The 26,290-nt window shown below is 40.0% G+C and overlaps 1 protein-coding gene across 2 annotated transcripts in view; it reads left to right on the top strand.

The window, feature by feature from the left end:
* Nucleotides 1-26,290, top strand: part of COL4A2 (collagen type IV alpha 2 chain) — a 147,925-nt gene that overhangs the window by 84,008 nt on the left and 37,627 nt on the right. For both annotated transcript variants that reach the window (XM_040584519.1, XM_040584520.1), the window contains exons 5-18: nucleotides 10,501-10,635; nucleotides 10,718-10,762; nucleotides 12,864-12,980; nucleotides 13,677-13,748; nucleotides 15,252-15,287; nucleotides 15,382-15,444; nucleotides 17,718-17,753; nucleotides 18,423-18,464; nucleotides 18,962-19,036; nucleotides 20,132-20,176; nucleotides 21,400-21,462; nucleotides 22,175-22,219; nucleotides 24,570-24,623; nucleotides 24,876-24,942. In XM_040584519.1, the coding sequence (XP_040440453.1) occupies nucleotides 10,501-10,635; nucleotides 10,718-10,762; nucleotides 12,864-12,980; nucleotides 13,677-13,748; nucleotides 15,252-15,287; nucleotides 15,382-15,444; nucleotides 17,718-17,753; nucleotides 18,423-18,464; nucleotides 18,962-19,036; nucleotides 20,132-20,176; nucleotides 21,400-21,462; nucleotides 22,175-22,219; nucleotides 24,570-24,623; nucleotides 24,876-24,942 (895 nt within the window). The remainder of the gene's footprint in view (nucleotides 1-10,500; nucleotides 10,636-10,717; nucleotides 10,763-12,863; nucleotides 12,981-13,676; nucleotides 13,749-15,251; nucleotides 15,288-15,381; nucleotides 15,445-17,717; nucleotides 17,754-18,422; nucleotides 18,465-18,961; nucleotides 19,037-20,131; nucleotides 20,177-21,399; nucleotides 21,463-22,174; nucleotides 22,220-24,569; nucleotides 24,624-24,875; nucleotides 24,943-26,290) is intronic.

A 26,290-nucleotide genomic window follows, 5' to 3' on the forward strand; every position in this document is an offset into this window, starting at 1 on the left:
CAACAATGATTCTTCATATTGCTGCACACATCTGCCTTAAAGCCCCCCATCCTTCCTGGCGGTTCAGAGCCAATCATCTGGCCTTGCTGGGAACTCGGAGATCGTCCCAAACTGTAAATTCCCATGACCGGACTGGGAGGGTGTTTAAGGTCTGCACCAAGTCCCTTGTACATGTTTCTAGAGCGTGTATTCTGAGCTCTAGAGAGCATATTTCAGTATACAACTCACTAAAAAAGTCACAGCCTCTGTAAGATAATTAAATTATTTCTACAGTTTAAACATCCAGTGGTAACTTAGATTTGCATTATCAAGTCAGTTCTGATAGCTGTTCCCACCACAAAAATAATTATACTTTTGTTTAAACAGAAGAGGGGCACAGAATGGAAAAATTGGCATATGATAGACTGAACTCCTGCAGGGGTTTTAATTTTCACATACTCTTAAACTCATGGAGCCTAATGAGCTTAACATTTTGGCCAGTTGCACAATTTGGAAATTTCAACAGTGACTGGGTTTTGGACAGAAAAAAAATGTTCTCACAAATATGAAAAGTGAACAGATGTTACTATTGGTGCTTCCAACGCCTACTGACAGAAAACATCTGTGTTGAACTTCCTGAATTTTAGGATCTTGAGAACACTCCCACACACTACCAGAAGCCATTTGAAAGCAATTGGACTGACGGATTGGCTTTCGGGTCTATGACTGAATGTTCTAACACGAGCAGGTGCTGGTTGTTGTCTTGCCTTGAGGAGCAAAGCTAGCCAAGCAGCAACCTTACAACCACCGACCCACTGTTATGCAAGTTGTTAGCATTTTGTGTGAACTGTGATTTTTAAAAAGTCATGAAAAGCAGTTGATCTTAATAGCGTGATGATAACAAAATTAACGGAATGAATGGAAAGAATGAAAAAGAAATATATTTTGGTGTAGATACTAGCAGATTATGATTGCACTGCATTGTATGCTGCCCTGGAAAGTGTCTGGCTTATTTAATCCTGTCAAAACCCATGTTGATTGAATAGAATTTTCTTCTGTTCTGAAAACACACACACTAAAAACGTGCGAGGCATTCACTGTCCCTCGAAATGCTCAGTCGAATGTTTATTAGGTACCAAGACCAAAGTCTGCCCTTTTACACTGGGCATGATACAGCAACTGTCACTGACTAACTGGGAGTTCCCTGCTTCCTCCTGCTCCACACCCATCATCTTGGTATTTGTCTGCTGTAAGAGCAAATTTGGCAAGACGATTTTCCTCTCTGTTGAATTTTTGGTCAGCTATCAAAACTAATCTTCTCCAGTTAATTAAATAGCAATTAAAGTTTTGCAAGGATAAATCAATGTCATTTTAGTGGTCTGTAAAACATCATTAGTTCATGATCTCAACTTCAAGTTGATTCAAGGTATCATCTCAAAGTTATTTTAGTTAACTCTTTCTGAAAGTACGTAGTTGGAAGTCAGAGAGACAATACTGACATGTCAATATCAGTAGGTTTTTTTCTGGTTTTATAGTTCTTTTAGGTCGGTTTAACCAACGTAAAGTGAGTTGCTCCATTAATCGCACATCCGCTCTCGCACTAACCCAAAGCATCTGTCGAGGCTGCACAGCGTCAGGCCAGCCCCAGCTCTGCAGGTTTCTGAGATAGGAAGCTTTCCCCATGATCCCCTTACATCCTACCAGAGCCCCATACCAGAATTTTAGCAGAGCCCAGTCTAAGCAGAGGTTTTGTTATGCCCTAAATAAAGATGATAGAAACTGAGCAAGAAGCTATATAGAAGTCTTGAAGCTCTACAGAAGTCTTGGTATTTATGTGGCTCCTACCAGCCTAAACGAAACATGTATCTGAGTAACAAAAAATGGAAGCAAGGTTGGGGCCAGTTGTTATACTTGGAATAAATGGATATGCTTTTGAGCACACAACATTATCATCTGATCATTTTCTTACACTGAAACATTTCTAACTGCCAAGAAAATCCTACTGTTTTGCACCACCAGTAGCAATGGTGCTGGCATATACTGACTGCCAAGTTTAGTACATTTATTGCATTTATATCCAGCACCTTTTTCATGCAGCATAATTCTCATGCTCACATTTATTGGAATCTTGATCCTAACTGCTAAATCCTAACTACAAAGACTTGATCTTTTGGGATATTGCCTTCTTGCACAGTTTAGAAAATGGAGATGTGGAGTTCCAACATTTGAGCTAGGGACCTAAACTCCTTTTGTAAGCAGGAATGGGCAGAAAAATGGGTGCATTCAGGGTTCATGTGTTTGACCCTGTTCATTTGTTAATGCAGATTTGTTAATATCTGCATTAGGATGTATCACGCCATAAGGTATCACTCTCACCACTTCGGAGTTTTGTATGACTACATGGCATGTAGATAAATGTCTACATCTGTTCAATAAATACAACCCTTAAAATAAATTTCATGCCTTTCAAGTCATTACAAGTTCTACTACCTAATTCAGTAAAGCATGCTTACTAGATAGATATAGTTGCTAGATATAGATAGATATAGATATAGATAGATAAACTAGATAGATATATGTCTTAACTGTAATCCCAAATTTCCCAATTTGTCTGTGCAGACATACTTCAGCAGAGATGCTGCTTTGAAGTTTCAGAGCTCTTCCCTTACTGAGCCTGCAAACAAACCCACCCTTCCCTCTGCCCACCACTTCCTTCCCACATCTTCTCCTCCTTCCTCATCTCCTTTCCTCTACGCAATAACCTTTAAAGACTTAGTATGGAAATCCTTGTGAGGTTTTGTCTAGACTTGCCGTTTTGGATGTTTTTCTTTGAAAGACTGTTGCTGTGGTCCCAGTATCATTCTTTCTACAGCAGCTCTGCAAAGCACAGAAAGCTTTTCTGACATATATTCTTATGTATTTTGTGATGTGAAGATACTTTTAACTGGTTCTTTTTAGTGCTTGACCTACATTCCAGCATGTATTTTCTTTTACACATGTTTTATCTTCTTGGGTGACATAGCAACTTTCTGGAAGATCACAAATTAGATCAAACTGTGGGAACAGAAAACAGTACAAAATTATTTCATTTACTGACTACAGAAAAGGACTGTGGCTTCTGGTAAAGAGAACCCTTTCATAGTTCTTTTGTTATGAAGATTTAATGTTTATTCCTTCCTTAATTAAAAAAAAATAAAAATGTGCAATCTGAATCACTGCTTTGGAATTAATGTTAATGTCATTTGGTCACTGCTGTCCTGAGAGAAAATGCCGCATGTTCAGACAGTGTAGTTGAAAGAGTAGCAAATTGTTACCATGCCACTAGGCTGAACTAGCCTCATTTTTTTAGTTATTTTTAACTTTAAGTGAATTCTATAATTTTTTGTTTACTTTTTGATATAAATAAAAAAAGCCTTTTAACAAATGAGAAGGAAAGTGTTTTTTTTTTCTGAGAAAACAAGCTGGAATGTGAAACTCAGCTAAATAGCCTTCTCTGAAGTAGCAAAAGATAAATTAAAAATAGAAATAACCATTAGCTATGTACTTTTTTAAAAAGCCTGATGACTCTTTCAGTGCTACTCTGTGTTTAAGAATTGAATACCATAGCTTAAGGCACTTGAGAAAGTTTTGCATCATTTGCTTATCAATATTCAATTTAGATCACAGAAGTCCATCCTTTCCTAGCACTGGTAACCATGTGGTGGCAGAAGCTAATGCCAGCCCTGCGGTAAAATACAGATTCAGAACATAAATTTGAGAAAGTGCAGGCCTGTGATATTACATGTAAATTTTGCAGTCCACTGGAGAAATAATAAGTCTTTCTCGTTCCTCTTAGAAGACCAAGTCCCTATACTACATGAATTAAAGAGTGAACAATGAAACACAGGCACTGCAGGAAGCCGTGCTGCTCAGTTGCATGATGAATTTCGTTCCATTTCATCTGCACTTTACCAGTTGTCTCACTGCCAGACGTTTTGCAGGAAGCCTTCTGCTTTTGTTGCCTTAGACCTTGCACAAAGGTGTTTTGGCCCTACCTGATCTCCTTATCAGATTTCCTGAAGGTTATGGCATATGCTGGAAACGTGCACCTGAGGTGGTGGGATCTGTGTGCAGCAGCAATGGCTGGTGCCACCTAGTGAGGAGCTTCTGAATGCTCACTGCAAATTGAGATTAATCATTTTTTAGAAAATAGTCATTATTACAGTACTGAAGACACAGAAATAAAGTAACTTGCAGAAGACACAGAAATAAAGTGACTTGCTAATACGTTTAACAACCAAGCCTGCACAAACTGCAGGATATTTTCTCCCAGATAATCTTTATTTCCAGTGGCTAGCATTAGCTATGTTTTGCCCTATATATTTAAATTTTCTACCATTCCACAGATTGTTTTCACCTGCTTTTCCCAGGTAGAATTACAAAAATGTTTAAAACTTGCTAAAAAAAAAGACCTCCTGAATTGCTGAGGCAGATGGATCTGTTCAAACTACATTATCAATGTACAGCAAAATGATGTATGGTATAGAAATGTACCAGTGTCTTCTGTGTCATAGTAGATGTGCTTATTGATGACTGAAGATGTACCCAGTGAAGCTTTGAAAGTGAAGGATTTTAAGCTTGGTTTATTCCTGTAACCACTGAGAAGTGTGGGTAAACAAAAATTCCATCTTAGTAGGGCTGGCAGGAAAGGAAGACTACGCATGTATCCCTGCCATAGAAAGATTATGCAAAAATAATCAGTTAAGACCCACAGGATCTTAAACTTGTTTTGGAATTGGTTTTGTAAATAGTCAGAGGGTGTTGTGAGACGAGCTCACTGGAGATCTGTCCATGCTGGGCAGCCTGGGGCCACCAGAAGCAGTCGCTGACTTGAAATGAACTTGTTGAGCTCTGGCAGCAGGATGCTCTGCCTCTCAGCTCAAAGCTGTGCAGCCCATACCTCAAGTATTTCTGGCACAGCCTACACTGCATGGAGCTGAAACTCCAAACCCTTCCCTTACATATTCCCCTCTAATATGTTCAATCCGTAAACTCCTGGATTTATGCTGCGGGAGAAATGCCAAGTGGTATGCACATCCCAGTCTCACTCTGCGCCACAACAGACTTCTTGAGGTTGTTCCTTGTAGTTTATGTTTTTGGACAGTGGGGGAGCACGAAGGTCATACATTTTTTTAGTTGGGCTCAACAATTGCTTTTCTATACCTACCTCCACAGAAGATGCCTGAGAGATTCACAAATTCCCTACATTTACACCCCATTCTCCATATTTTGCCAGCGTTACATTTTAAAACTTTTCTGTTTCTTTCCTGTGTGCCTGCAGGGGTGCTTTTTCCTGGGTTAGCACTTTTAATCAGCTCAGAAGTTGCTCATTTTCGTTATAACGAATTTTATTCCCTGGTATGTTGCTCTCTGCTCCACTTGCTGGTCTCCCTGTAGTGGTCCTGCATCAAGGTCTTTGCTGTCACATCCTTTCCCCATCTGTTCTTCCGGGGACCGTTCCAGGCTGAGCTCTCTTACAAAAAGTCCCAGATCCCACTCGTCTGTCACGGTCAGATCACACTTCCCATAGGAAGTGAACTTGTCCTTTCACCAGTGACCTTTTTAAATGTCAGGGAATTAACCTCCCTTCGTCTTGTCTACTATTAAATAAATGATGACCTACAAGGATCGTTTTCGTGTGGGGAATACTGAATCATCACATTCCGTATACCAGCAGTTGCAAAATGGAAGTCTGTAATGAAATGTGGAGAAATGGGCTCAATGACGGTGAAGCTCTGCAGTAGTTTTGATTCTGTCTCCTTGTATTGCGAATCAACAGTTTTCTCCTTTCTTTGTAGCTCCGTGCTGGTAGGTGGACTTCTCAGCAATTCATGATGATGTTCTTATATTTTAAAACCTTTGGAGCAGGTACTGTCATTTATTGTAACTATATTTGTATAGCATCTCAAACAATTGGTTGCTCTCAGAATTAGGTTACCCTCCTCCACCAGTTTTGTTTCCACACTGTAAATTTAGCAGTAAATTAGAAGGAAGAAAGTATTGCAACATGACATCTCTTTCATTTGACTGATCCTAAAAGAACTGAAAATTAAAGTTCAAGCTGCAGAACATGAACATTCAGTACAGATTTAAAAGTCTGTTCAGAATATTTTTAAGTCCGCTGGGACTTAATTGCAAAATGTAGTTATTAAATTCAGTCACAGCCCCGACGGCACTTTCTTTCATGCACGTCACTGGACAAGCAACAATGTATATACAACGTCGCAAATATTTTCTGGGAAGATTTTCTCCAGGCTTCCTCAATTTCTGACCTTTGCTTCTCTCTGTAAATAACTTTTGCACATGGCTGGGCCAGCCACATGAATTGTGTGAGACCTCTTCCAGTCAACTGAAGTCGCAGGAAGAGCAAAGCAGGGAACGCCTGTTTAGGATGTATGCTGCCGTTGGACGCCTTGTAATTTATCTGAACAGTCATGGAAGTTTTGTATAAGAACAAAGAAAAAACTTCATGTTAGTCTCCAAAATACTCCGTCAGCCCACTTTTTCCTTTTCTTTCTGTGTGCTCCCTTGGAGGTGCTGGCCGTAGCGTGCCATGCTCGCTTGGGTAAGCCTCTTAGGACTGGCCTGTAAATCCAGTGGTGGGTGACACTGGGTAATCGTGCTATGTCCTGGATTCAGAAGAGTTCCAGTTCACCCCAGCAAAATGGGAAGCCTTCTGCCTGAGAGCACTGTGGGCCAGAGCACGTTTCTGCATTGCTTTATCATTTAAGAAAAGGGGGCACCAGAGAAAGTACTTTATGAATCGTCTAAAATACAACAGATAGGGATAGCATGTTTCACTAGGCTTGCCTTTTTGTTGTCGTTGGGTTTGGATTTTTTTACCTGGCAATTTATTCTGGACACCATTTCGCATCTTTAGAGAATTTTCTAGGCTTTCGCTTTCTGACCCTCCAGGAGCTCAAGCAGAGCAGTACCATGCATGGCGTGTTTCACACAGGGGAATTCAGGACTCTGTTAATTGAGTCATGCTTTATTTGACTAAACCTTTCAAACTGATTGTCTTTGCTTAAATATCCTCGATGACCTTTGCAAAAGAGAGAACATTCTTAGGTCATTTGCTAATGAACAAGGGACATCTTCAACAAAAGATCTAACATAAAGAAAACAGAGTAAAAGCTGACAAGCCTGAGTTAACAAAGGTTAACAAAGTTAATTCAGTTAACAAGCTAAGGTACTAATTGGCTGAAGAATTACACAAACATTGTCATGATATGAAGTACTTCCCGAGCTCTGACTCTAGCTTCATGCTAAACTGGTCCTAGAAGGATCAATTCTGTTGTGCTTGTCGGAAATAATACTAAATAACCTCTATTTCTCAGCAAACAAATGGTCAGACATTTACCAGGAAAGCATGAGGAAGTGGCGCTGGCATTGCCCAGCTCTCTTCCTCATTTTCCATTCCTTGTTTACCTCTTCCTCCACGCCTGACAGAAAAATGGGACTGGAAGTGGGAGAGTGGAGTTTGGTGTAGGAACTAGAGGTAACCATGTTCCCTGTAATGGCACCTTTGATGTCTTACAGCTCTGCGTGGCCCCTGCAGAAATCCAGGCACGGATTTGACAGTTCTGAACATAACCAGCATTTTATCAGAAGTTACAATTAAGTGTTTTACATGTGTTTTGCCTGCAGCCTGCTGCCCACAGGAGGGGTATAGATGGGCACTGAAGAGATGATTTGCATATCTCAGGTGGATGAGTAGCTTTTGGAATTTATTTGATTTCTTGTGGCTTTTTAGGTACTTCAGAAATGAAGCAGCATTTTCAGTGTACGGAATCCATGTTTGCCTGCCTTTGTGGAAGTAACGGAAACATTTGTATTCAGAATTTCTCAAAATTAAATTGCAACTGGATCCAACTCAAATCTCTACAGTTGAATTTGCATAATTTGTGTTCTTTGCAGGTGTATGAGATATGTTTTCATCCTTTTTAAAGGTTCCTTTCCAGATTTGTGTGTATGGGGAACAACAAACTAACTTAAGTATTTAATTAAATTTTAAGGCTTTATAAGTTGGAAATATTTTAGATCGATATTTTCATAAGAATTGGTACTGCTTTACAAAAAACAATAAAGAGTACAAACTGCATTTTTTTTAATGAATGAAATATCTATTATTTCCCTTAAAAGGCAGTTTCATGGTGTATGTTCCTTTGTACGCTTAATTTCTTTATACTTAAATTCTGAGGCATAGTAGGTAAGATAAATCAAGAAAAAGTGACATCAGAAAAGACTTCTTCCTGATCTTGGAGCTCACAGTGATGAATATTGGTTCAGATTTAAGTCATTATTCTAGTGCTTCTAATCAGCACCTTTCCTCTTTGAGTCAGGTAACTAAGAAAATATGTTTACTGTGAATCTGCTTAGACAAGGGTCTGCACCTCATAGCATAACTTTTAGAGATTCACTGATTTTTCAAAATATGAAACCTACGAATGTGGAGAAAGATGCTTTTGTAACAGCCAGCTGTGGCTGGCATAAGGAAATGAGCAGCTGCTTGTTAAGATGTGTATGCCTCCTGCCAGCACAAATTATATTTTATGTGCATTCATATAACCTTTGTTACTTCTCAGTTTGTTAACTTGAAAAGACCTGGCCTGCTAGCACCTAATAATCCACATGAATAGTCTTGGTTTAGAAGTAGGGATGCTATATAAAGTTGGGCTTAGTTGTAAGCAGAGGAGAGATTCTCTTCTCACACTGACAGCTCAAATACTTAAATCCATGGTGCTCTTTGGCAACGCTACTAAACCACATTTCGTCAAATTAATAATAACAATATAGAAAGAGATCCATACTGTGAGAGATCCATCCTGGTCACCTGTCCTGAGAAACAACCTGTAATTCATTTGTCATACTGGCCCATTCCTAGTCTTCTTCCAAGAAAAAAATTGCACTGTTTTGTACTCTGGCTATTTCAGCTGCTCAGTATGGACTCACTGGATATAATACAGTAAGACTTAAAACATAAAAACTACTCCAACTGCTGTGACAGCCATTTTCTGCAAAGGCAGTGTGGAAAATTGATATTTTTTTTAGAACTAGAAGTAAGCTGTGTTTCAGTCATGATGTTTGTTTTCAGGTTTGTCAAGACAACTGTAGCATAGATAAATGTTAATTATAGATAGATTGTTGACAATGAAGTTTTGAAAGTGTGTCACAAATGGGCCTATCCTTCAATATGAGAGTAAAATAAATTTTGCCTAATATCAATAAGGCGTTGTTCAGTATCTTTACTACAACTCCCTGAATACAAAGAAATTAGGATATCTTCAGGTTCACTTCTTCAGCTCCCTGCGCTGCCCTCCTTTGCTCATCCCACCTCAATGGCATTAAATGAGGTTGTACTATTTTTCGTCTCAGACAGGGATCGCATTCATCTTCTAGCTCTTTCTTTGCAGGCATAGGTGAGTCTGTAAGAATTTTATACTAAACCAAGGTGTTAGTTTTTTTATCAGCTCATTTGTATAAATATCTGTTCGCTCATGTTTTGCTGTAATTCTTATTTCATGAGAAACCAATGCTGTTGCAGACTGGTCTGTGAAAAATCTTAATTGCAATTTTAAAATATTTTCATTAGGATCAGCTTAATTAGAACGTCTTGGTAAATGGTACTTTGCACCGCTGAAGGGTATTTCTCCAGAAAAGATTGTGGCAATTTGCTGTTAGTGTCATTAGTGCACTGAGTACTGTAGAGCATGCAAAACATATGTGCCTTCGGTGACACTACGTCTGGAATGGCTTTCAGATACTTTGGTTCACAGATCTCAGACATACTGTCACAGCCCATTACTTAAACCACCATTGTGTCATTGCATTTTTTCCCCTGTTGAGCCTTGTGATGTTGGCAGTCAACAAGGGGATAATTTTTTAACAATGTTTGAAGTGGCCTGAAAGAGCCAAACCAGCGCTGAAAGGGAGAAAGACAGGCGAGCCCTGCACTCAACTCTTCAACCTGTGTGGATGCATGTACACCAAATCATTTTTCAGACTACACTGCTAAATAGAGATATCAACCTCAAAGAGGCAGAAATTCCTGCCATTAAATATCAGACTCCATTTGTACGTAATACAGCCACTAAGCAGATTTCACAGTTAAACACATTTTACTTGCTTGGTGTGTCGTTGGTTGTGTTGTAGGTCAGTGAGGATCACTCTTGAGAAGCCTTATTCCAAAGAGAACACTTTTTCATAGAATAGCCATGAATATTCAGGTGGTGAATGTTGACTTGAGTGTTAATTTCCATGCATTGATTTTGTCACACACAATGTGGTCACTGTTGCTGGAGTTTCCCTGCGTGGTGTTGCCAGATGACATTCATCAAAGAGTCTGGGCTACTGGAACGGAAAGAGATTCTGTGTTTATTTTCTCTTTAAGAGATTGACTCCATTGCAGCAGTGATAACTAATCCATCTTCGTGCATCACAACTGTTCTTAAATAAATGCTTTTTTATTATTTTTATCAGGGCCAGCCAGGACTCCTTGGATCACAGGGGTTCACTGGACCACCGGGATTGATGGGGATCCCAGGAGTGCAGGGTCCCAAAGGTCACAAAGGTGAAAGAGGATATCCAGGAATAAGCGGACCCAAAGGAGAAATGGTAACTTTTGAATATCAGATGGTTTAGCTAATGAGCAAAATACTGGGCAGAACATTGTTTTAATTGTGCTGTTTCGTTCTAGGGGCAAAGAGGAGTCACTGGATTCCCCGGGGCAGATGGCATTCCTGTAAGTAGCCAGTTACCTCATCTTTAAGAAATCACCAACTGCAAATATTGCAGTCTGGTTTAAAGCCTTTGTACTGTAATTAAAATCTCTGGGCTAAATTCTGCACCAGCCACGCACTTAAGCTAAGGGCATTTGTTGAAGTGTGTGGAACTGCAGGTACACAAGAGAACAGAAACTGTGCTCCCTCTCATTCCTTCAAATAATTAAGGTCCATTTGCTTTGTCCTGTGAAGAAATCCCCTTGTAAAGGGGACAGGAAAGGACAGAATTTCCTGTGTCCCTGGAGGTTACCCAGCTAAGTATGCTCTTTTGTAGGAAAGAGCTGTGAGATAAGCCCTTCACATCTCTTAAGCTTGTGATGAAGGATACCAGTGGGTCGTTCCGTAATTATTTCAGAGTTGCAAAGCACGTAGAAAGACCAATAATTTTAAGACTACTAACCACTGTTATTTGCTTTATAGCTCATATGGCATGCTGAGATAGTCTTAAAAAACTGAACACTAAACAGGGTCAAACTTTGAACAAAGTGACCAGGTCCATGAAACTGAAACATTCAAAGAGGAAAACTGGGTAAAGTTCACAGCACAGTATTTTCCCAGCTTACACTTCTTTACATCTTGTGTCATAAAATAACAAAGAAATCTGAGTCACTGGAATCCCTGGACAGAGTTCCCAGGCTTGGGTTTCCTTTGTAGTGCTCCCTGACACCGGGGCCCCACTCTGCAGCCCACGCATCCACATCCACTCTGCTTTCACCCTTTTTTGTTTCCAGAAGAGTTCCCTATCGAGTTTCAGGGCTTTCTCTCTAACAATCTTCCCCCTCTCCCTCTTTCTCACTCTTAAAGGAAAAGGAAAAGACCCTCTTTCCTATTCCTATTAACCCTTCTGAAGCCAAGGACCTTGTTCATCTCACCACGTCATACTGTTTGTTCTGAGGACTCTAACATCCGAGGAAGGAGAGTAAATCGCTGCCCCGTGAAGCTCAGCGTTGCTATAGCTGGACTGCTTCTCTCATCTGAGGAAGTTTTCTTTTTTAGCCCTGCCTTCCCAAGCTCGCCACATTGCACTGTGAGGGATAAATACCTTCAGACAGTACTTGAACCTGCATGCTCATTGTGTCCTGTCCTCAAGGTCCCTTGCCTTTCCCACTCGCTTACATTCTCCAACCAGTTTTCTGAGGCCGCGGCTTAGCGCTGACCATCGGAAGGCAAGTAGATAGGCGCGTGTGCAGGCTGTAATGGCACAGTGCTGGGATGTGGGCTGAAAGCCAAGAGAGGATGGTGGCAAGCCTGGATCTCTTCTGGGGTGTCTAATACTAGTACCTGATGGAGCTACATAGGGAACCGAACAGATTTCTTTTTCTTCTAAGCAAGAGAGCAGAAGCAAAGAGAAAACTCTTGCTCTAGACAGAGGAGAAGGGAGAAATGTTTTATGTTAGTTTCTGGTTTTTCTGACTGAGTCCCTGGGAAGAAAGAGCTGCTCGAAGGCAGATTTGCTTCTCATCAGCCTTAGTGCAAACCAAAAGCATCAGCAATTAAGGTGAATGTAGGTACAGCGATGGAAATCCAGTTTGAGATGGGAGGCTCTGTCTGGAGGTTCTGCAGTGCCCTGGCTCCCTTGCTTTGAGCCATGCCGTTTTCTTCCGTACTTACAGCCTCATCACGACACTCAACCTAGTTCCTAAAGCATCTCTGACTTTTTTCCCAGCTTGGAAGCTGTTCAAAGCCAGTGAGGAACCTTTCTTCCCACTCTTCCAGTGTGAAGCACTGAAATGCTTAACAATCCCAGTTCTTGGTGGCTCCCTGCACAGCAGCATCATCTGGCTTAGTTCTCTGCTTAACAGAGCCTGCATTGAAGATAGCTTTCTTACCCTTTCTGAAAGGTCCTTCACTACTCATTTTTTCATGCTGTCTGGGGCATCTGGTTCAAGCTGCAGCTATATTAAAAAAAGGCACTGTCTGTTTCTGTCTTTGAAAATCATAGTTTCCCATGGATCCAAGCCTTGGGCTTAATGTGAGAATGTCTAAATACTGTGTGACTACAGGAAAAGGAAAACTAGAAACAGATGGATAGATAAACACTTTTTTTTTTTTCTTCAACAGGGTCATCCAGGGCAGCCAGGATCAAGGGGGAAACCGGGTCATGACGGCTGTAATGGGACAGTAGGTGATCCTGGTGACCCAGGAATTCCCGGAGTCTCTGGTTTCCCTGGTACCATTGTAAGTAGCTGGCAGCAAGTACCTGAAGCTAAGATCGTTGCTGAACTGAGTTTCATTCACATGTGTGTTGGAAGAGAATGGGCCGTCTCTTAATGGAGCTCCCTTTTGGCCCAGCAGAGCATCTGTGCGGACTTATCATGGACACACTGCACTCTGCTTGCTTATTAAACTGCAGCTGGGGCTGCGAGCTCTGACCAGAGCTGTACATGCCACATAGATCTTGCAGAGAGATTACTTCAGGAAAACCAGTGTAGTTTTATCCAGTAGTGATAAAATAATATTAAACTCACAATTTCTGATGAAAGTAACCTTCTCCTTCCCTGCCCCATGGCCAAAGTATTGGTTTCCATGGCGCAATACGTAAGATGATGCTGAGGTGAGCAATGGGTCTCCATGATTTCCCAGGGCACGTCAGCCCTGGAGAGCTGCAGCTGCAGCTCTGGCTAGGAGGTGCTACCCAGTAATACCGCTCCCACGTATGGGGGGTTCTTCCCCCGGAATCCGAAATTCATTCTGCTGTGTACTGTGAGGGTTTACACTTTGTTTTTAAACCATTAATTTTCAAAGCTAGGCATAGTCTCAGCCCCTAAACAGCAGTATGAAAACCCCAACCAATACTTTTCATTACTCTTAGCCGTGTATGTATTAACATATATGATATCAAAGCTTACTTTACTATTTTTTCGTCACCTCCAGGGAGTCCAAGGGCCAAAGGGACAGAAGGGGGAGCCCTATATACTGCCACCGGACATCATAAGCCGATACAGGGTACGTCTCTAACTCCTGTGAGTTATTCATGCTCAGTACAGTTTTACAAGCAGATGACGGAGAGTTAATTTTTCTTACACTTTGATGGGCACCTTCCGAGAGGCTCACTTCGATTCTGTATAGACTTTGCAAGGCAGATTCTGATTTCTCTGGTTACAGCAAAGACTATCTGGTATCCAGGGGGGAATAAATCTCCACACAGTTATTTGCAAGGAATTCCAGTCTATAGGTGGATTGCAGAGGCACTGGACCTGTTGTAGTTCAAGTATTACTCTCTTTATTTGATTGCTACCTTTGTATCATGCACAGCAAAATCATTCCTTTGCCATAGTTTTGTCCATTGAATGATTCTGTTTACTATTAGCATCCTTTATGTATAATTCTCATGCAGGAGTTTGGTTGACTTTGGATAGAATATGCATCAATATATTGTTTAGTTATTTAGTAATCCCCAAGTATTCCTATGGGTGCTTTTACTGTAATCTTTGAAACATGTTTTGTAATTACTTGTAGCTTTTTCTTGTATATGTAGTCTTGTATAATTTGAAGGTATCAGATGAAGATAAGGGGTTACATATGCTGTTGGAGTATAAACTGTGAGAAAATTACAGCGCTTCATCTGAGCTGTACTCAGCACAGAAGGAACTGCTGACATTGTTTATGTATATTTTGTGCCAGTGATGAGCACCAAAATAGGTTTTTCTGTTGGCATATTTGTAAGTTGCCTTTTCCTTTCAGAAACTTTAAATCTGCACTTGTTAGTAATTAGGAATAATTAAGGGATGATTAAGTAATGATTAAGAATTGCTCAAGTATATTGTGGCCAAGGATGGATACTGACACCTCTATTCATTTCAGAAAGCACTTGGTTCCACAAATTATTCTGTTAAAGAAATGCAAATTAACTAGATAGATAGGATGCTATTCAAAATGATTGAAGGTGTCTGGACTGAGTACCACATTATTTATGGGTATTGGAAGGTCTTTGCGCTAGAACATTTTTGGATCCAATTTCCAAAAACATTTCAACATGTACTGCAGTTAAAATATGTGGTCACTGAAAACAGTATGTTCCAAATGCTTTTAGTGACTCAGAAGAGAATCAAAATCATTTGGTAATTCCCATGCAACTCATGAAAAATAAGCTTGTACATTTCAGCTAAGGTTATAGCCCTAATTAATCCACCGCTTAGATGCAAGTTTTCAAAAAAGAATTAAACATGGTCTGTTGTCCATTGTAACTTGGATCCCTAACTTCCCTGGCCAACTTTGTAGCCTCCCACTGTACTGCATGCAACTATACTAGACATAGAAAGTACAAAATCCATGGTGGTCCACATTTGGTTATCTCAACACCTCTATTGAATGCATCTGTATGTAAGGGTTTCTGTAGCACTGTATGCTATGATTTATTTTTGGAATGAGAAAAAAAATAGTGAGAGAAAGACTTTATTCAGTTATGTATATAGTATTTATTGGATTTTTTACTTCTTTGGTTTTTAGGGGGAACCTGGTGATCGAGGGTTCAATGGTTTTCCAGTAAGTAGTATTACAGTGAATGTGATAAAATATCCATAGTAACTGATACCAGAACAACATTAATTGATGGTTGGATGTTTTTTTTTTTTTAAAGGGACCTCCAGGTACACTGGGTATTCAAGGTCCTGCTGGTCCAAGAGGAGAGCGAGGAAGACCAGTAAGTATATTTAAAATACGTTCTGTAGAAAATTAACCTAACAGAAGAATTATCTTAGCAGGTTCCATTATGTTGGATTGCAACCTATCAAATGCATAGAAAAACCAGGTTAGAAATAGCACGTAGGTGTCCTTGGATGCAAAACCTTCTAAAAAGCACTGTGAGACACTGATTCTACAGGGATGACTGTTGCAAAGAGATATAGTTTCTTTCACCCTGTGTTGCCAGAGGCTTTTGATTTAGAATGTATTTCATTAACCTCCTCAAGAAAGTCTTGTTTGTAAAGATATCCACTCTACAACCCCCTACACTGAGTTATCAAAGATATCAGGACCTAATTATGTTATCTTTTCAGCTTATAAAGGATGTGTATATTAGCTTTCCGCACTTCCCACAGGAGATTGAATAGATAACATTCTTCATTAGTATTTGGAATACAATTTTATTTTTAAACCATTTTTCAGTCATTTTTTTCCAAAATCAACATTTACAGCATTGACATTGACAACTCTTGCTGAATAGTTCTTTGGGAAGATTGTGTTCTCTCCAGATACCATTTTCTACATTTCTTACTACCATGGTTATAGTTTTATGGGTTAAAAAGCAGATATTCAAATTCAGCATATTTCATTGTCTTTAGGCATGTTTTATTTGCCTGTAAGACAAATATGTAGCATCTGCTTTTTTGTTTTGTCAAAATTCACTTCAGACCTGCTCTGCATCACTGATTTGAGGGGAAAAAAAAATAATTCAGGGCTTCTTATATGCAGCCTCCACAGCTGCTTTGAGGGACACCCCCCTCCAAAAAAAAATGAAAGCATTTCTAGTACTAAATCCACAGATTTTCCAAAGTCTGTTTTCTGTAGTGGCCTGTTTTATCATCTGGAGTAAGCTGCACCTTATCTTTTGCCTCTGGTCCTTCTGAAGTCCTTTACTTACTGTTCCTCTAGAGTGAATCCACAAAGTTCATAAGCTTCACGCAGGAGCCCAGCCTGCAGTGACTTATATTACCAGTACTCTGTCTTGGATATTAGGAGTGCTATGAACCATACATTTTCTGAACCCCATGATTACATCCCTCTGGTTTCCATCTTGGCAACATCTCTTTTGAACAGTCTTCCAGAGTAGATGGATCCCCACCATCTCCAGCTCTTAACAAAATACATCCAACTATATTTACTGTCTCTAAAGCTGTGACTCACCTGTGAGAGGGACCAGGGAGCATATCCCAGGTCGGAGTTTACATTATTCCTCTTCTCTAAGTTCTAGATACTGCATGAAGGCAACCACAGGTCCCCCAAGTCCCTGCAGGGCCTCCAGGCAGTGGGATGCCCTGCACAGTGCATCTGCCCAGTAGATTAGGCAATGGCTCACAGACTACTTGACTAACGAAAACTGATTCAAAAGTAATTTTTTCAAAACAAGTCTGTTGTTCCTGCACACAAGGGTACGTAGCAAGGCAGAGATGCCTAACAATTTCAGGTCTCACCAGAACTTTACTATCTTTTCCTAGCAGGTTAGGCTTGTTTTTGCATAACCCAGTTACATCCCCTTCAGTGCTCAGTTGCTCGCTAGGTGGACAGTTCCATCTGCAACGCTCTCTCTTTTCTATCCCTCTTGTTCAGCATCTTCTTCTCTGAACAGCTCATGCTTCTTACTCACCCCACCTTTCCCACATTTGACAGAGTTTTTAAATGTAGAGCCCTTTGGGGCCTGTTAACTGCCATAGCTGACTGAAGCAAGGCAGGTTGTCTCTCCAGTTCATGGCTTTCCTAGTGCTATTCTTGTAAGACTCAGGTAGCTTTTTTTCTTGTTATAGTTTCATTTCCCACCATCCTCCTTTGATCTCGTTCTGTACAATACCAAACAGGTAATCTGAGATGCATGTGGTAGTTCAACTCCCTTTACAGACAGATGCAGTACCGAAACACCAGTCCCGTGTAGCTTAGAGATGTGCTTAGCTTTAGGTTTGAGCTTAAAATGTTACTCAGGATCCAAAAGTACAAGTTCTTATTACTTGAAATAAAAACGGGATTACACTAGGTCTAAGCTGGAAGACTGTTATTCTGTCAGGAAAGATTACTATGTGACTGAGGAGGGTGTTTTTCAAAACAGTAAGCACAACTAATACAGTGAGGATAGCACATCGAATGCTGAGGAATACACAACCTTCTAAATATCTACTTGTATTTCAGACATAAAGTAACTGACCTCCTGCATGCATTGATTAGAAAGCAATGAGTAACTTGCTCTCCCCTGTTGTGTTTCCCCAGGGACCACCAGGGCCCCCAGGACCACTAGGACCACAAGTAAGTCTTTGTGTCAGAGTTGTTTATGTCGATTTTGTGTCGCTGAGGTTTATCCAAGACCCACTTGAAGGCAGTAAAATAAAGAACTACAGGCTGCACCAAAGGCTGTGTAGCACAAGACCTTCTCTTTTGGCTGCATACCACAAGAAGTTAATCTTACACTGGGATCACCTATCCTGAAAAGATTAAACCAGTTCTAGAACCAGATTTAATTTGCTACTGTAGTCACAGTAGTTTCCTATGAAGAGAGAATCCTTGCAGTCTTTACAAGGTACAATTATGTCTCTAGCGGCAAAAGTACATGAGTTCATTGTTCCAGCCCACTTAGGTATTTTTATTTAACATCCAGTGCTATTAAAAACCTTGCAAAAGAAATGCTTGATCTTTTTACAGTGTTACTCAGTGAATGACTCAAAGTCTGTTGTAACAAGCACTGGTAGCACGAGATTTTAGTTAAAGTTGTCTTTCTGAGTGTTTAGATCCATAAAAGTACTTTTAAATCTATAAAAATACTTAGACGTAAACCTAGACTACTATTTGATTGCAGTCCTTCCGTGGTGTCCTACAGCCTTGTAAGCCTCAAAAGGCCTTTAAGCATGTTTAAATTTGAATTTTAAATTAGAGAACTGAGTCATACACTTAGTAAATCTTGACCTACTGTTTTTGCAGGGCAACAGAGGCCTTGGTTTCTTTGGAGAAAAAGGCGAACAGGTAAATGAAAACTAATGAATTAATATCACTACTAAATGACAGGTTGATGTTATTTGCTATTTATAAAGGAACCTGTTTTATACACTGTCTCAATTTGCAATTGTATTATGTAATTATAAGAGAAAAACAAACAAGACTCCCTAAGGAATGTCATAGCTGAACTAAGTTGTACATGTCTGGGTCTAGCTGTTGCACTCATTTACACCAACACAGAGGTAACACTTCTGATACCTATAGAGCCAGATCACTTTATATAAAGCAATAATCTTTACCATCATGCTGGAAACATAGAGCAAGAGGAAGTATTGCTATATGTTAACCCCAGCACAAAATAAATTTATCTTGCCATCAATTTATTCAGAAATTTAGAACCATACTCCTACCAGGGGCAAATCTACCTTGCTCCTTTTGTTGCAGTTCCTTAGACCCTGTGCTGATCAACAGCTTGACAAAGTATTATAACTGTTGGTAAACGTACCCTTATGCTTTTCCTACAGGGCCCCCCAGGTCCTCCAGGTCCACCTGGCCTTCCTACAAGAGAACTGATGGGTGTCCCCTCTGACAAACACAAGGTAACTACAGTGTATTTTGCCAAATACACAAGGAACTAAGAGCTCTGCAGTACCAAAACTAAAACTGTACAAATGTGATGTGCTTTTACCTATAGTAGTTAGAAAGCTTTAATATAGCAAAAGAGAAATCTGCTGCTTTCCCATAGCTTGTATCATGAAGTACTTACTGAGAATATGATGGCTAAAATCATTCAGAAAGCACTTCTCACAGATTCGAGGTGCCTTAGGCAGACTTGTTCTTTTTGTTTAAGTATGCAGCCACTGGCCATCACTCACATCATCTCATTTTACAAGCAGAAATACCTGATGAGAAATCATACAATGTCTTATTTTTCATAATAGTGAGTGACATTTTCTTCCTGTAAAAGAATCATATCTTTAGGGAAGCTATCTGAATTACTGTGTTTGTTTATATAACTTATCTATGTAGTGCAGATATCTGTATATTTACAATTAAGCCTTGTTCATACATACTGAAGAAATCTTCAACAGCAAGATGCAGTTTATTCTCATCTGTTGCTTCTTGCTGGGAGCAGAGGTACTCATACCCTGTACGTGTATATTCTGTATTAGACACCAACCTCCAAGCCAGTAGTTTTTCATCACACATTTGGAGTTAGAAAGTTCATGTGGCTCATGTAATTTCTGCATTAAAATAAGTAAATTAGTATGATACTGAAAGATCTACAAATGCCTTTGACAGCCTGCAGTCTGCGTTAAGTAACATGCATGTTGGGATTTTCGTGACTAAGCAGAGATGTCCACATGTGAGCTACTTACATGGGGAGAATGCGCATTTGTTTGTGGTCATTACTCAGACACTCACCACCCGGACATCTCATGAAGAAGCCTAGAAACAACCTGAACTGTTTACATTCCTAGAAACCTTTTCAGAAAAAAATATCAAATATTTTTTTAAAAAGCACCTTTAAAACCTTTTTATGAAAACATGTGTTTCATTTGACAAGTGTATGAACAAAGAACAGCACAAGAGTGGTGTTTTTTCTCTTGATAAACATTTGTCATTTTGTTTTGTACAAAAATTATTGAAATGTAAATGGGTATGCCTAACATATCTGAATACTTTATTGTTAGGGTGAAAGAGGAGAACCTGGACAAAAAGGGGAAGCTGGAATTCCAGTAAGTCAAGTGGAGAAGAACAAAGACAAATAATAATATTGGAGTTAATACTGGTACATTCGTCATTGAAATGATGCAATATAGATAAGGAGCAACGTAAGCAGAGACAGCAGTTTGATGCTTTAGAAAAACTGAACAACATGACATGTAATAACTCCACAGTGCAATCAATCATTCTCTTACTGATTTACCAAAATAAGATTTTCCCTCACACATGTTTTAATTTTAGCTTTAACTATTAATAATTTTTTTACTGCTGCTGGTCTGCTGATCTATGTTTAAAAAAAATCCACTAAATTTCATTGAATAAGTATATATGGAAAATTTCTCAATTCTTTTCAGTCTACTGTCTAGCACATACAGACCTTTGGTCTCATTGGTCATTAAATGTGTTGAGTAAGTAGACAGTAATCCCATGTGTTGCTGCATCATTTAGAGCTGTCAACCAGGCTTGACTGAATGTAGTTTAGTTAACTCGCAGGCAACCTCTAGTCTAAATAGTTTTGCCATTGAGTGGTTCCTTTTTACTTCCCAGAGTGGTTTAAAATACAGTCTTTACCAATTAGAGATGCCTCACTGAGCATTTTGCAGAGCTTTATTTTCTCAGATGGTCTGGTCAGCTTCTCCACAAGGGTATGGGAGAAGGTCACAGTGCGAGCCCTAATAACCCTCTGTGTGAAGTTGCTAACCAGTTCTTCAGCTGTTGGTCAGATTTTACACATGTAAAATTTTGTTGTCTACATGTGGAAAACCAGAGATTTTATGCTGAGATAGCAAAAGGGGATATGTGTTTCTCCCGGGTTGTTTTTTGGGGTTGTTTGGGGGGTTTTTTTGGTAGTAGGATGGATAGCGGCATGCCTATGTTTGCCAAGTAGCTCTCTGAAGCTACAGTTTGGGTGTAAGCTGAGTTGCTGAATTGGTTGTATAGCTGAACAATTGCTTTGGCTCTTCTTCAGAGTTGCAGCCACAGAAGAAATAAAGCAGGAGGAGATGATAGGAGGGAAACCCTGTCCTCTCCCTAATGGCCTGCTTCTGCTATTGTAATGAAGCAAGCATGTTACACTTAAAATTAAGGACAACAGTTCTTTCACATGCAGCTATTATTAGATCTGCCATGTGTTACAATGATGTTTTCTTCCTGTTTAGCTTCCATAAAACAGTGTTACGATTTTTTTTTGCGCATAATGAAGAAATATGTTGAACTGACTTGTAATGTTTCCTAGGGTGTACTTCTCTATGCTCCTGAAAAAGGTGAAGAAGGGGTAATGGGCTTCCCAGGGCAAAGGGTGAGTCTTTCATTAAAATTAAATTTCACCCAGCTGATTGTGCAAATCCAAGCTGAGACTTTGCCTTCAGGAAGAAAACACAGACTAATAAACTATAGAAATTATTGTTCTTCATCCTACCAGGTTGTGGCCAGCTCTGAACTGCCTGATACAAGAAAGTGAAAATTATGCCTATATCATCATTGGGAAGCCTTGTGCATCTCTTACCTAAAGCTGTGCTCACTAACCACAGCTACTGTTCTGGTCCTCAGCGCAGACTATATTTCACTGTTTTCATCTTAGCTCTCTTCAGACCATGGTTAAGAAACTTGAGTTTGGCTCTAGTTACTTGTGACACCAGAGGAAAAGATAACTTAAATACTGCTACCTTGTAGCATCTATGGATGCTTTGGGGGGGGGGCAGTGTTTCTAAGGTGTTTAAACAGAATGAGAACAGTATTCAGCATACATTTTTAAAAAATCTCATCCATCTTTAGAATCTCCATAGTCAATTCACAATGTATTGATTAAGAGACAAAAATCAAATACCAGATTTGATTTCAGACCTTCTGTTTGCACCATACATGAATCTCATTGAAAAAGTATCTGAACTCTGACTCTTAGTGTTAGAGTTTGAGCTGTCAGGTTAGAGTATCTCAGAGAGAAAATGGTTTTTAACCATGAGGATGTTAGGATGTAACTTTATTTTGCTAATTGTATTCTGCCTTCATAGGGATTGCCTGGCATCAATGGTTTTCCAGGACTTAGTGGCGAAAGAGTGAGTATTTCATAAAGACTGTTTCTTCTAACACATATGTAGACAATCTGTCTGAAAAGTAAACTGTAGAGGACAAATTCTGCCCATAATTACATCAGCTGTAGTCTAACAAATATTATCTGGATTCATCTGTCATTGTAATTTGGGGTCAGTTATTTTTCTCATCCGTGAGAAAAAATTAGCCCTATAATTAAATTCTGTTTTGCTTAAACCATGAGCATTGTTTAAGAGCACTACAGGGAGGTGTCATTTTCATTGTTCCCGTTACTGCAATCGTGATTTCTGTAATTTTCTTCCAAAATGCAGAAACTTATTTTTTTTAATAGCTATCTACAGGTGTGATTGAGATGTATGGTTATCTTGAATATCACAAAAGAAGAAGAAGAGAAGGAAACTGATAAATATACCAGTTAGATCTCTGTCCCCATGGAAATACACCCAAATATTTAAAATACTTCTGTTTGGTCTCAGAAAAAGGCTTCTTCAGTCAGCATTAGAAATCACTTCCATGAGGTATTCAAATAGCTGTGGGATGCATGACTTTTCTGTACTTCTTCATCCTTAGTTGTTTAAAGGATTTGTCCTGCAACCAGGCATAACAATAATAACATGAAACACATGGGACATGAAATACACAAAATATGAAAAATCACATTTGCGCAGCTATTTGGTCCAATTACAAAACCTGGCAGTGTGGAAGGGAATATGCTATCAGTAATACATATGTGGAGAGGCTGATGCAAAACCCATGGAAGCCCGCTGGTTGACCTTAACGTAGGTTAAGTCATACTCCATACCGCAGTCAGAAATGGTCAGCATCTTCCCCTTATTGAGGGTGGATCTTGGCAACAATTTTACCAGAAGGTGCATCAGTTTGGATGGAGTATCACTGTATAACATATGTATAAGAGGGGACAGCCTACTCAATCTACTGTTCCCAATGACCTCCTTTTTGTTGATTTTTGAGTGATTTGATTCTAAAGAAAGAAAGGATGGTTAAGTCCCGCTTGCACACAGATGGTCGCAATGAGTGCTGCTGGCTTCACTTTTAGACCGCTAGCTCCACCTAGTGTCAACGGGTTTTACACCTGATGCTCAAGAGGCTCCTTTTCTGATGTAGTGGTGTACCGTTGCCATTATGGAAAGGTCTCTGGAGTGTGCCGTCCAGTTTGTGGCATCTTGCTGAGAGCTGTGGTATTTGTAGTGCTTCAAAACGGCATAAGTGACTTACAGAGCTTGTTATTCACATTCAGGTTCCGTATAGGAGTTGTACTCACTGTGAAACTCGGGAGATGCTGAATTTTAAAAAAGCTGGTGAATAATCTAACTGGTATGAATTATACAGATCTACTGGTTTCAGTGAAACTGTGTTAGTTGATATCAGTTGATGATCTAGCCACCGTTTTCTACTAAAAGCTTAGCTTTTTAACATTGGTCTCTTTCCAGAGTACATATGAACATCTTCTGTAGAGGACTAAAGTTGTCAAAGAGCTGAGTAAAGCACACAGAAGAGATTATCTTTTCTGTATCAGTACCACTGAAATCTGCACTTTGCTCTGTGCACTCCCAGCAGCTAAAATATGCTTTCATGTGATAGGATGTACTATGTTTTACCACACATTTTTTAATCCACATGCTTTGGATTTCAAACCTTTTAAAAGAATGAAGTGGGCAGCGCCTTAAATGTTATAACATTTGCTGAGGTAGGGATGGAAGATTTTCTCTGGGATACAACGTGCCCAAGGGTGGGAGAGTTGGATGAAGGCACCTTCAAGGCTGGTCCTGAGTTTTTCTTGGTCAGCCAGGGAACCTCTCTTTGGCTAAACATGTTCCAGCCACCTGGAAAACAGCAAAAAGGACCTGTGCACTTCAGCGCTGTTTTGCTGCTCGCTGTTTGCATTCCAGTGAAAATATGTCCACTTGTAGTGATTCAGACTCATTTAGTCTTTTTGCAGCAGCTTGGTGTGTTCTGGCTGCCTGGCCCACGTGTCTCAGGGCCAACTAGCACGGAGGGGATCCCCTTTCTCCTCCCTCATCCTGCAGCCTCCACAGAATGGTTTAAAGTGCAGGTGCTCCTTCCATCTGTGCCACTGCCAGGGGCAACAGAGCCTGCGCTGCAGCAGGTCCCTCTGGCCTTTGACAGGAGTTAGACTTGGTCCAAGAGATGGAGCATCAAAACACAGGGGGACTGAATGGTATCGCCCAAGTAACTACAGGCCCAGTAGACAAACTGCTCAGCTCTGTTGCATAGTTTTCACACTAACATCAGAGGAAGCCAGCTGCTACAGACCAAGTAATTTTATTCTCTCTCTGATAAAGGAAAAGTTAATCATTTTTATGTGTATTACAGGGTATTCCAGGATTTGATGGTCCATCAGGTGGTTATGGTCCTAGAGGAAGCAAGGTACTGCTTTACTTTCATTTGCTAGAAGCAATAAAACAGATGTCATTTTGCTTTCTTTCCTGTCATGTAATAACAATTGTTTGGCGTCATTGTAGAACTGGTTACATGGGTTGTTAAACTGAAATCTCTGAGATTTTTTTAAAGTGCTTTTGAAAGTTTATTTCTTTGTGTTTCATGGGCATACCTTTCCATTTTAAAAGAAATTCTCTAGAATAATGTGCTTAGATGTGATACTCCAACTTCTGTTAACAGGGGGAGCCAGGGGAGATTGGTCCTCCAGGACCAGTTTCCTATTTTCCTTCCCGTATCCCAAGGAAAGGTATGTCTTCTTCGCTTAGATTGCTTATCTGAACTGTGTTTTACTATCTTCTACATAGATCAAAAGCATGAAACTCTTGATAATTCAACTTCCTAAACCACTGTGTTTGCTAAACTGTTCCAGAAGGTATAATTGCCTTCTGAGAGAGTGCCCTAATCACATTTTTGCAGACAAGTGGCTTTTTGGTCACTCCTGCTGAAGCTGAATTGCCATACAAAAGGCATGCATGCATTCCTGTGTCCACAGAGAAAAAGCAAGCAAAAAGGTGTGTGACTTTGTTGTCCAGTGAAAGGAAGAATGGGAGAGTCTGTCTTTTGCATCATTTCAGAGACGGGATAAAGTGCAGCAGTGACAGCACAGCAGACACCATTCTTATAAGCTAGTATTTAGAAAAAAAAAAAACAAACCAACCAACCAAAAAAAACCCCAAAACCAACATCTTAAAAGCCTTGAGGAATAGAAGAGGAATTTTTTTTCCTGTTTTAAATTGGCAGATTTCCTTTGTGATCTTTCACTAGACTTGTAGCACCTACTGTCAGCTGTCCTGCAGAGCTGTAGTGGCTCTGACTGGCCAGACTAGAAACACATAGAAGGTGATATCAGTTCATCAAGGCCAAAACTATTCCAGGGAAGGTGCCAGCAAACAGTAAGATCACATGCCATTGCCCCAGCCTGTGTCCTCATACCACTGAGTTTACTAGTCTTATTGAAGGCCAGAGTCTAACAATGAATGGTTGCCTTCCTCCCAGAAAAAGGGGTCAAGAGGCCCAATATATTGTTCAGATCACACCAAATACCCTGACAGGCTCTTTGGAGCAGGAGAAAGCAGGCAGGAGGCTGGATACACTGTATATCCTCTAAGTATCATTGACCTTTGATAAGAGGATGATACTTTCTGCAGGCAATAGCTGGGCACAGGCAGATGCTTTAGGTACTGGGGAGCAGAGGAAAGCTTACATATACATCTGTTATAATGGCAACTTCTTGTAGGAAAAAGAGGGGCTCTCCTCAGACACCTGGTCTTCTGTGCTTCCCAGAGTAATGTAGCTCTAGCAGCATATTGGTAAGAGCTGAGAGATGCTCTCCTTTTTCCTGGACTTGGTGGCTTCACACCATTCCTGTCACAGGTCGTGCTCAGCTCCCAGGAATTTGGGCTTTACAGAAATACCTCAGATGTATTTCTTTATTCAGACTGACACAGCATGAGGTAGCAGGTTTTTGCATTTCTAATGTTACCTTTAAGAAATAATTCTATATTCTAATATTCTGAAGCCCTTGAAGTTCTTAATTCTTACTTTTTAAGAACTGAGCAACCTGCAGTGTATCACAAGTCAGCATTTATGAGTCA

Source organism: Falco naumanni, chromosome 2 (genome assembly GCF_017639655.2).
Source record: "Falco naumanni isolate bFalNau1 chromosome 2, bFalNau1.pat, whole genome shotgun sequence".
Lineage (NCBI taxonomy): Eukaryota > Metazoa > Chordata > Aves > Falconiformes > Falconidae > Falco > Falco naumanni.